At 47.4% G+C, this 11346-nt stretch overlaps 2 protein-coding genes across 2 annotated transcripts in view; one reads left to right on the forward strand and one right to left on the reverse strand.

Moving 5' to 3' along the window:
* Positions 1-5084, reverse strand: part of MED20 (mediator complex subunit 20) — a 13451-nt gene extending 8367 nt beyond the window's left edge. The window contains exons 1-2 of the mRNA XM_003789183.3: positions 4976-5084; positions 772-926 (exon numbers count right to left, since the gene is read on the reverse strand). Of these exons, the coding sequence (XP_003789231.1) occupies positions 772-926; positions 4976-4989 (169 nt within the window). The 5' untranslated portion in view covers positions 4990-5084. The remainder of the gene's footprint in view (positions 1-771; positions 927-4975) is intronic.
* A 141-nt stretch (positions 5085-5225) lies between these two features.
* Positions 5226-11346, forward strand: part of BYSL (bystin like) — a 13829-nt gene continuing 7708 nt past the window's right edge. Inside the window, exon 1 of the mRNA XM_003789184.3 lies at positions 5226-5801. Within this exon, the coding sequence (XP_003789232.1) occupies positions 5534-5801 (268 nt within the window). The 5' untranslated portion in view covers positions 5226-5533. The remainder of the gene's footprint in view (positions 5802-11346) is intronic.

Here is an 11346-nt window from a genome sequence, read left to right on the forward strand (position 1 = left end):
AAAAAAAAAAAAAAAAAAGTAAGTTCTAAAAATTCTAAAGCTCCAAGAAAATCATATACCAAGCCCTTTGGACCTAAATTAAAACAAGCCTTTCAAACTTGGGAGTACATCTGCGCAGTTTGTTAAAATGTCAACCACGAGGTATGCAGCAGCAGTAATCTTCAACTTTAACAAGTAACCTAGATGGCTCGGCACCTGTAGCTCAAGCAGCTAAGGCACCAGCCACATATACCAGAGCTTGAATGGCGGGTTCGAATCCAGTCTGGGCCTGCCAAATAATGACAACTACAACCAAAAAAAAATAGCTGAACGTTGTGGCAGGCTCCCAGCTACTTGGGAAGCTGAGGCAGGAGAATCATTTAAGCCCAGGAGTTGGAGGTTGCAGTGAGCTGTGATGCCACAGCACTCTACCCAGGGCGACAGCTTGAGGCTCTGTCTCAAAAACAAAAAAGTAACCCAGATAATTTTAATGCAGTTAGTCAGTGACTAATCCTCTGAGAAACACAAGAGAATTTTTAGAGGTGATGGATATGTTCAGTACCTTGATTGTGGTGCTGGTATCACAGATGTATGGTTACGTCCAAACTCATGTATGCATTAAGTGTGTACAACTATTTGTATATCAACTATACTTAAAGCTTTAAAAAGCCCTATTCTAAAAGATGAAGGCCACCTGTTTAATGATACCATCCTTAACAGAAAAGCAGAAAGAACTCAATGAACCTGAACTCTACACTAGGTTCCAGTCATCCTCAGACCAATCTCACTGACCTTGGCTGCCAAGGGTAGACGCAGCTGTATGGTAAGTTTCACAGTCCACACAAAATGTTCCTTGTTTTTCTGCCCCAAGTATCTCCAATTTCCGAGTGAGGAGCTCCACAGTCTGCTGGACACTCTTGCCCTCGGCCACAGGCATCTGCGACACGCTGGAAATAAGAGCACCAAATTATCAATATCCAGAGACATGTGCATTAAGTCACGAACTCACAGAATCACATCAGGGCAGAAGTTATCCTTTTTTTTTTTTTTTTTTAAGAGACAAAGTTTTACTTTGTCGCCCTCACACAGCTCACAGCAACCTCCAACTCCTGGGCTTAGGCAATTCTCTTGCCTCAGCCTCCCGAGTAGCTGGGACTACAGGCACCCACCACAGCGCCCAGCTCTTTTTTGTTGCAGTTTCACTGGGGCAGGGTTTGAACCCACCACCCTCGGTATATGGGGCCAGTGCCCTACTCCCTGAGCCACAGGCACCGCCCAGCAGAAGTTATCCTAGAGAACACTTGCCCTGACCTCCTCCTCCCCAACTCTTTTTTTTTTTCAGAGACAGTCTCACTTTACCCCCCTTGGTAGAGTGCTGTTGCATCACAGCTCACAGCAACCTCCAGCTCCTGGGCTTAGGTGATTCTCTTGCCTCAGCCTCCCAAGTAGCTGGGACTACAGGCACCTGCCACAACACCTGGCTATTTTTTTGTTGCAGTTTGGACAGGGCCAGGTTTGAACCTGCCACCCTCGGTATATGGGGCCAGCGCCTTACTCACTGAGCCACAGGCGCTGCCCTTATTTTGGTTGTTTGTTTTGTTTTTTGAGATAGAGTGTCCCTATATCGCCCTCAGTAGAGTGCCGTGGCATCACAGTGCACAGCAACCTCACACTCTTGGACTTAAATGATTCTCCTGCCTCAGCCTCCCAAGCAGCTGGGACTACAGGTGCCCACCACAACACCAGGCTATTTTTTTGGTTGTAGTTGTCATTGTTGTTTAGCAGGCCCGGACCAGGTTCAAACCCGCCAGCCCAGGTGTATGTGGCCAGCGCCCTAACCACTGTGCTATGGGCGCCAAGCCCCCAACTCCATTTTAAAGAGGAAGAAATAGAGACCCACAGTCTCTGAGAGCTTTTCTAAAACTAGAACATAGGTCTTAGGAAACTCATGCCAGGGCAATGAACTTCCTGTCATGCCAGCATTTCCCAAGGGTGGCATGTATGCCAAAATGTTCATGTAAAGATTCCAAGTGGCACACAGACGGAGCATTCAATAACTCTGTGTCATACATCAAGAAAGGAATTCCTGGGTGGCGCCTGTGGCTCAAGGAGTAGGGCGCCAGCCCCATATGCCAGAGGTGGTGGGTTCAAACGTAGCCCTGGCCAAAAACTGCAACAACAACAACAACAAAAAAAAAAAGAAAGAAAGAAAGAAAGAAAGAAAGAAAGAAAGAAAGAAAGGAATTCCTTCTGCAATTCTTTCAGGTCTGACTATACTAGGTTAGTATGGTTTTACCAACTCTTTGAACTTGAACTGCCCAATATAGTAGCCCAAAGCCACATCCAAAAGCCCTAGGAACAAAGAGAAACTAGACCTCAAATTTATAATCTTGGAAGTGAAAGGCAACTGGTATTTAAGTAATTTTTTTTAGGCCGGGCCCAGTGACTCATGCCTATACTCATAGCACTGTGGGAGGCTGAGGTGGATAGAGTGCCTGAGCTCAAGAGTTCAAGACCAACCTGAGCAAGAGTGAGACCCCATCTCTAAAAAATAGCCAGGCAGATCCCTGCAGTCCCAGCTACTTGAGAGGCTGAGGCAAGAGGATCACTTGAGCTCAAGAGATTGAGGCTGCTGTGAGCTATGATAATGCCACGGCACTCTACCTAGGGAGACAGAGTGACAAATCAGTCTTAAAAAAAAAAAAAATTAGACGATGCCCGTAGCTCAGTGGGTAGGGCACCAGCCACATACACTGAGGCTGGTGGGTTCAAATCTGCCCAGGCCAGCTAAAATCCCAACTGCAACAACAACAACAACAACAAAAATATCTGGGTGTTGTGGCGGGTGCCTGTAGTCCCAGCTACTTGGGAGGCTGAGGCAAGAGATCGCTTAAGCCCAAGAGTTTGAGGTTGCTGTGAGCTGTGATGCCATGGCACTCTACCAAGGCTGACACAGTGAGACTGTCTCAAAAAAAAAAACCAAATAGTACAGGTGGTACTAAGCTATACAAGAATCATGAACACAAGCACAGATGATTAATTTTTGGATGACTGCATTATTTTATGATCTACTAAATGAATGTATGAGTCTCAGTGTAACTAAAATTGTTACTACTTTCAAAAAAGCACTGATGGCCAATGCTGATGTTGTGCATTATTTTGAAATATAAGACAATCCCTAATTCAGCCAGGCATGGTGATCACACCTGTAATCCTAGCACTCTGGGAAGCCAAAGCGGGTGGACTGCCTGAGCTCACGGGTTCAAGACTAGCCTGAGCAAGAGCAAGAGCCCATCTCTAAAAATAACCAGATGTAGTGGCAGGCACCTGTAGTCTCAACTACTTGGGAGGCTGAGACAAGAGAATCACTTGAGCCCAGGAGTTTAAGGTTGCTGTGAGCTATTACACCACAGCACTCTACCCAGAGCGACAAAGTGAGACTGTGTCAAAAAGAAAAAAAAGAGAATCCCTAAATTGATGCTACAAGGGAAAGAAGTCCTAGGATTCTGAAAAAGTTGATAAGAGTGTCAATGGAGAGTCCTTTTCCTCAGGCTGCCTTCTCCACTGAAAGAGTAAAGAATCCCAGAGTGGCCATGTGCAGGGGCTCACCCCTGTAATCCTAGCACTCTGAGAGGCTGAGGCAAGTGGACTGCCTGAGCTCAGGAGTTCAAGACCAGCCTTAGCAAGAGTGAGACCCCGTCTCTACTAAAAACATAAAGACTAACAGGGTATGGTGGCACATACCTGTAGTTCCAGCTACCTGGGAGGCTGAGGCAGAAGGATCAGTTGACCCCAGGAAGGAGTTTGAGGTTGCTGTGACTATGAGGGCCACTGCACTCTAGCCTGGGGCAACAGAGTGAGACACCATTTCAAAAACAAAAAGGGCAGCGCTCATGGCTCAGTGAGTAGGGCGCTGGTCCCATATTCCTAGGTTGGTGGGTTCAAACCCAGCCCTGGCCAAACTGAAAACTGTAACAAAAAAAAATAGCCGGGTATTGTGGCAGGTGCCTGTAGTCCCAGCTACTTGGGAGGCTGAGGCAAGAGAATCACCTAAGCCCAAGAACTGGAGGTTGCTGTGAGCTGTAATGCCACAGCACTCTACCAAGGGTGACAAAGTGAGACTCTGCCTCTTAAAAAAAAAAAAAAAAAAAGACTCCCAGAGTTCCAAGCCTCTGTGCTGCAACCTTTCCACTTCCATTCATCACACATTCCTCTTACACTAGAGGACTCAGAAAAGGATCACGATGTCAACTGTGAGAAGTAAGAGTGCAATTACTGAGAAACCTGCAAGAGCTTGGACTACCAGGAAAAGTATTTCCCCCACACAGGCTTTTACATGAAAAGCCAAAAAATAAAAAGAGTCCTGAGACCCACTATCTTGGAACTAACACCTCCAAGAGCACTCTGGGAGGCCTATATCTTTTCCCAACACTTCACTTTCCAATCATGTATTTAAACATAGTAGAAAACAAGTCCTGAAGAGGTACAGTGCCTGGAACCACAATATCCTAACTCCTAATAGCCTCACTTTTACTTTCAGAGCCAAGATGTTTAAATGGGCAAATAAGAACCAAATACAGGCTTGTCTAACTACATTTGGTGGTTGAGGAAGAGATGAAAATCGAAAAAAAAAAAAAAAAAACCAACACTGTTACCCACCCTCTCCGGGTCTGTTGTCTTAGTCCAGAAATCCTATTTTTGATCCTGAAATCCCACTCCTGGCTGTACTGTGGGCTCACCGGAAGGTGGATGAACCCCCCCAAAAGAAAGAAAGTAGGTACACAACCACAGATAGGTTCAGGTGATAAAACCTCTGCCCTCCAGGAGAAAGGGGCTCATCGCTGAACAGGCCCACCCACTGTCCCCTTATTCACACAACCTGAGGACGTTTTGCTCCCGGGGGACAGCGGACCTTGGTCCCAGTCCTTCTCCCGGAGGGCTCCGAGGGCCCGTCACAACCCCAAGCTACGTCACCCCTAAATCCCTGCAATCCTACCAAGTCACTCCCATGGCGTCCGGCCAGAGGGTGGCAAGGCAAAACAGTCGAAATCCAAGGTTCTCTGTCTGCCCACATTAACCGAAGCCCCTAACGCGACCTCCGTGTACAGCAGGAGTTCCGGAAATACGTAAAAACAGAGCGCCGGTGGACGCTCCTACAGAGAACTGGGGCGTGTCTGGGCATCCTGTCGGTGACGCCTCAGTGACGTCAGCACACCGTCCCCCGCTGTCAGGTTGCAGCTTTGGGAATTAGCCTTTGGGTCGGCCCTTAGGCCTAGTTTCATAAAGCTAGCAAACCGAGGCCCACGCTGCCACCATTTAGAGAAGCCAGCATTAAAGACAATGAATTTATTCGGGTGTCCAACTCAGGAACCCTTTTAGAGCTCTTTTAGTGGGTGGGGCTGTGCTGGCGGCACTTCTGACCTCCAACCGGAAGGGGGCATTATCATCGGTGCGTAACCTCCGGAGAGATGGAAGGAAGTACTCCACGCAGGCGCACTCTGGCCATTCCTCCGTCCCCCACGTGGGACTCTTTCTGTCAATTTTTCCCAGAAAAATGCCTAAATTCAAGACTGGTCGTGGGGCCGGAGGTCAGGAAAAACATGCACCTCTGGCCGAGCAGATCCTGGCTGGGGACGCGGTGCGAGCAGGAGCCCGGGAAAAGCTGCGTGGTCGTGCAACCAGAGAAGAGGAGGAAGAGTATGTAGGGCCCCGGCTGAGCCGACGGATTTTGCAGCAAGCACGACAACAACAGGAGGAGCTCGAGGCAGAGCATGGCACTGGGGACAGGACCGCGGCACCACGGGAACGCACCACACGGCTAGGTGAGTGTTGAGGGGTCCCAGAAAGAAAGAGTAGGTAGTTAGAGGTCAGGTGGACAGCTAAATGGTGTCCGTCAGGGGGATAACTTGGAATCAGTAAAGGGACCCACATCACATTTGGCAAAGGGATGGGAGACGGAGCCCTGGCTAGAACCTTCCATGCCCGCTTCTAGTTTTAGACACTATTTTCTGGGCACCCCCAAAGTTGGGACAATAGAAAGTGATCGTTCGCGCCACTAAGTTTTATCATTTATCCATTGAACATATATTAATGGGATGCCTACCAACCACGAGCTTTGTACTATGCTCAGAGTTCGCCTAGTTTCGGTACAGAAATAAACAAGCTAGACATATGGCTGACTTTAAGACCTTACAATCAAGCCCAGGAGAGACAATTAAACAGACTATTAAGATCATATATTCCATGATAGAGTATCATTTTCTGTTAATAGTAGTCTTCGGGTCAGACTTCCCGGATTACATGATCTTTATGCAATAGAGACCCGAAAATAAATGAAGAGAAGGAGTGCCCTGAGAAGGAGTATTAAGAGCCAAAGAGAGAGACGAATTGAAGGGTGAAAGACGTTTCATATCTGCTCAGTAGGGAGGGAGTGTTGACCTCCAAGTTGTTTAATCCTTTTCTCAGACCTGGTCTTAAAGCGCTGTTTGACACAATTGAATTCTGGCCTGCACTTGGTGTCTAAGACATTGCACTTCTCAGTATTCTCAGCTGACTCTTCGTTTGTCCCCAGCTCTTACCATTGACTTTTCCTGCAGTCTTTAGACCTTTTCTCTTCAAATACATTTGTCTTTGGTGCTATTACCAAGTTTCATGGTTTAAAAACTATCTAGTAGGGCTCAGTGCCCGTAGCTCATTGAGTAGGGTGCTGGCCACATGCACCCAGGCTGGCGGGTTCAAGCCTGGCCCGGCCCTGCTAAACAACAGTGACAACTGCAGCCAAAAAATAGCCAGGCATTGTAGCAGGCACCTGTAGTCCCAGGTACTTGGGAGGCTGAGACAAGAGAATCACTTAAGCTGGAGAGTTTGAGGTTGCTGTGAGCTGTGACGTCACAGCACTGTAGCAAGGGCAACATAGTGAGACTCTGTCTCAAAAAAAAAAAAAAAAATCTAGTAGGGGCCAGACACTGGCTTACACCTGTAATTCCAGCACTTTGGGAGGCCAAGGCAGGTGGATTGCTCTGAGCTCACAGGTGTGAGACCAGCCTGAGCAAGAGCAGACCCCATCTCTATAAATAGCTGGGCATTGTAGCAGGCACCTATAGTCCAGTCTCGCCCGGCCCCCTGGCTGGTTTTTTTTTTTTTTTTTAGACAGAGCCTCAAGCTGTCCCCCCTGGGTAGAGTGCTATGGCTTCACTGCTCACAGCAACCTCCAACTCCTGGGCTCAAGCGAGTCTCCTGCCTCCGCCTCCCAAGTAGCTGGGACCACAGGTGCCCGCCACAACACCCAGCTATTTTTTGGTTGCAGCCATCATTGTTGTTTGGCAGGTTCGGGCTGGATTCGAACCTGCCACCTTAGGTGTACATGCCTGGTGCCTTAGCTGCTTGAGCCACAAGCACCGAGCCAGCCCTGGCTGTTTTTTAGAGTCAGGGTCTTACTTTTGCTCAGGCTGGTCTCAGACCTGTAAGGTCAGGCAGTCAGTCCACCTCACCCTCCCAGGTGCTGGGATTACAGGCGTGAGCCACCACGCCTGGCCCCAGATTCTGTATTCAACTGTCTGTTCAGCATTTCCAATTTGCAGTCTAATAGACATCTCAAACTTTTTTTTTTTTTTTTTGAGACAGCAGCCTCAAGCTGTCACCCTGGGTAGAGTACTATGGCATCACAGCTCACAGCAACCTCCCAACTCCTGGGCTCAAGCGAGTCTCCTGCCTCCACCTCCCAAGTAGCTGGGACTGCAGGCACCTGCCCCGACATTTTTTTTTATTTTTGGTTGCAGCTGTCGTCGTTTGGCGGGCCCGGGCTGGATTTGAACCTGCCAGCTCAGATGTACATGGCTGGCGCCTTAGCCACTTGAGCCACAGGCGCCAAGCCAGACATCTCAAACTTGTCCAAAACCGAAATCTTGGCCTTCTCACCGGACCCGCTTCTCCACTGTCTTCCCCATATCAGTTAGTAGCATGATACCCTTTCATTTGTTCAAGATAAAAACCTTGGGCTTTCTTCTTTCTGTCTTCATTCCACATCTTATCTGTCAGGAAATTTTAATGAGTCTTCAGAATAGATCCAAAATCAGATTCTTCACCACCTTAGAACACCATCCTTGGCTTGGGGCCTGTGGCTCAAGTGGCTAAGGCGCCAGCCACATACACCTAAGGTGGCGGGTTCAAATCCAGCCCGGGCCTGCCAAACAACAACGATGGCTGCAACCAAGAAGTAGCCAGACATTGTGGCGGACACCTGTGGTCCTAGCTACTTGGGAGGCTGAAGCAGGAGACTCACTTGAGCCCAGGAGTTGGAGGTTGCTGTGAGCGTGATGCCACAGCACTGTACCAAGGGCAATAGCTTGAGGCTCTGTCTCAAAAAAAAGAACACCATCTTGTTCAAGCTACCACCATCTCTTACCTAGGTTATTACAGTAGCCTCCTAATTAGTATCTCATACTCCTAACAGTCCACTTAACAGCTAGTGGGTTAAAGTGATACACCCTGTATGATCTGCTTCTGTTGCCAGTCTGATCTCTCCCAGTACTTCTTTCTCCTTTGTCCTCTCCACTGCATCTACATAAGCTTCATTGTTTCTTAAACATGTGAAGTTAGGGCCTTTGCTGTGGTTGTTCCTTCTACCAAAGATTCTGCCTAGGATGGTCTTTTCCCTTACATCTATAGGCTTACTTTCTTCTCAGGCCTACTCTGACCACTCGTTTTAAAACTGCAACACCAGCTCGGCCCCTGTGGCTCAAGTGGCTAAGGCGCCAGCCATGTACACCCAAGGTGGTAGGTTCGAATCCAGCCCAGGCCCGCCAAACAACAATGACGGCTGCAACCAAAAAATAGCTGGGCATTGTGGCGGGCCCCTGTGGTCCCAGCTACTTGGGAGGCAGAGGCAGGAGACTTGCTTGAGCCCAGGAGTTGGAGGTTGCTGTGAGCTGAGATGCCACGGCACTCTACCCAGGGGGACAGCTTGAGACTCTGTCTCAAAAATAAATAAATAAATAAATAAAATAAAATAAAACTGCAACACCCCCAGGGCAGTGTCTGTGGCTCAGTGAGTAGAGTGCCAGCCCCACATACTGAGGGTGGCGGGTTCGAACCTGGCTCTACCCAAACCGCAACAAAAAAATAGCTGGGCATTGTGGCAAGCGCCTATAGTCCCAGCTACTCAGGAGGCTGAGGCAAGATCATCACCTAAGCCCAGGAGTTGGAAGTTGCTGTGAGCTGTGTGACGCTACCATAGCACTCTACCAAGGGAGATAAAGTAAGACTCTGTCTCTAAAAAAAAAATTGCAACACCCCTGCCTGTCCCTACCTATCTCTATACTGCTTTCATCTGTGCTTTTATTTTTTTTCATAGTAGTTTTTTTCTTTTATCTCAGTGTAGTTATGCTTGTTTATATGTCTTCTCCAATTAGAATATAAGCTCTGTAAGGGCAAAAATTTTTGTTTCTATCATTCACTGATATACTTCTAGCCTCACATACAGTAGGCATTCAGTGTTTGCTAAATGAATGGATTAATGAATGATGTTTAGGCAGGTAAGAGTCAAACCTACAAAAGACTTAGAGGCCATGTCCAGGATTTAAAGCCTTTTTTTTTTTTGAGACAGAGTCTCAAGCTGTCACCCTGAGTAGACTGCCTTGGTGTCATAGGTCACAGCAATATCCAACTCTTGGGCTCAAGTGGTCTTCTTGCCTCAGTTTTTCTATTTTTAGTAGAGACGGGATTTTTTCTCAGGCTGTTCCCAAACTCATGAGCTCAAGCTATCTACCCACCTTGGCCTCCCAGAGTGCTAGGATTATAGGTATAAGCCACCTTGCCTGGCCTAAAGCCATCTTCTAAGAATGAAATTGGAATATTCCTAACACAAAAAAAAATGTTTAATGCTTGAAGTGATGGATACCCCAGTTACCCTGATTGGATTAATTCATACTGTGTGCCTGTACCAAAACATCACATGTACCCTGTAAAGATATATATAATTGAGCAGCACCTGTGGCTCAGCCAGTAGGGTGCTGGCCCCATATACCGAGGTTCAAACCCGGCCCCAGCCAAACTGCAACAAAAAATATAGCCGGGCATTGTGGCAGGCACCTGTAGTCCCAGCTACTCAGGAGGCTGAGGCAAGAGAATCGCCTAACCCAAGAGCTAGAGGTTGCTATGAGCTATGATGCCATGGCACTCTACCAAGGGCAACAACAACAACAACAACAAATATATATATATATATATGTACATAATTATTATGTACCCTTAATAATAAAAAATTTAGCCGGGTGCACCGGCTCACGCCTGTAATCCTAGAACTTGGGAGGCCAAGGCAGGTGGATTGCCTGAGCTCACAGGTTCGAAATCGGCCTGAGCCACAGCAGGATCACATCTCTAAAAATACCTGGGCGTTGTGGCAGGTACCTGCAGTTCCAGCTACTTGGAAGGCTGAGGTAGGAGAATCACTTGAGCTGAAGAGTTTGAGGTTGCTATGAACTATGATGCCACAGCACTAAAGTGAACCTCTGTCTCAAAAATAATAATAATTTAAAAATCTGAAAAAAAAATAAAGCTATCTTTACTGCAGTGGGAAGCTTTGGAGAGTTTTGAGTACAGTATTGACTAAATCAAACATATTTCAAGTGCCTCCCAGGTATAGCATTGAGCAGATGATGGTGCCATTTAGTGACCTGTAGAGTACAGTGAGTGGTATAGACCTAGAAGGAATGAAAAGGAGTTTAGTTGAAGACAGGTGAGATTTGACGTGCCTGGGGTCATTGAAGAACAACTATAAAGCATGAAGGACCTGTAGTTAAGGGTCTAGCACTAAGAGATCCACACTCAAGTACAGATTTGTGAGTTGTTGGTGTGTGGAGAAAATGTCTATTCCCCTTTATTTGCATTTTATCATACGTTGCTTCTGTTGTTAATGACCTATGAGTATGTAGCATTTTATCTGCCCACTTGGATTACTAGACCCCTCTAGATGCCCAGATAGCTGTAGTCTTATAAAAATCTATTTAATTGCAAAAAAAAAACCCCACAAAAGGTGGCCCGTATGGCTCAAAGGAGTAGGGCGCCGACCCCCATATGCTGGAGGTGGTGGGTTTCAAACCCAGCCCCAGCCAGAAACTGCAAAAAAAAAAAAAAAAAAAAAAATCTATTTAAATGCACTGGTGGATTAAATCTGAACTCCTGGCTCGGAGTCTGTGGCTCAAGTGGCTAAGGCGCCAGCCACATACACCTAAGGTGGCAGGTTCGAATCCCTAGGCCGGGCCCGCCAAACAATAATGATGGCTGCAACCAAAAAATGGCCAGGCTTTGTGGCGGGCGCCTGTGGTCCCAGCTACTTGGGAGGCTGAGGCAGGAGACTCGCTTGAGCCC

This window comes from Otolemur garnettii, unplaced genomic scaffold (genome assembly GCF_000181295.1).
Source record: "Otolemur garnettii isolate 467f Iridium unplaced genomic scaffold, OtoGar3 scaffold00031, whole genome shotgun sequence".
Lineage (NCBI taxonomy): Eukaryota > Metazoa > Chordata > Mammalia > Primates > Galagidae > Otolemur > Otolemur garnettii.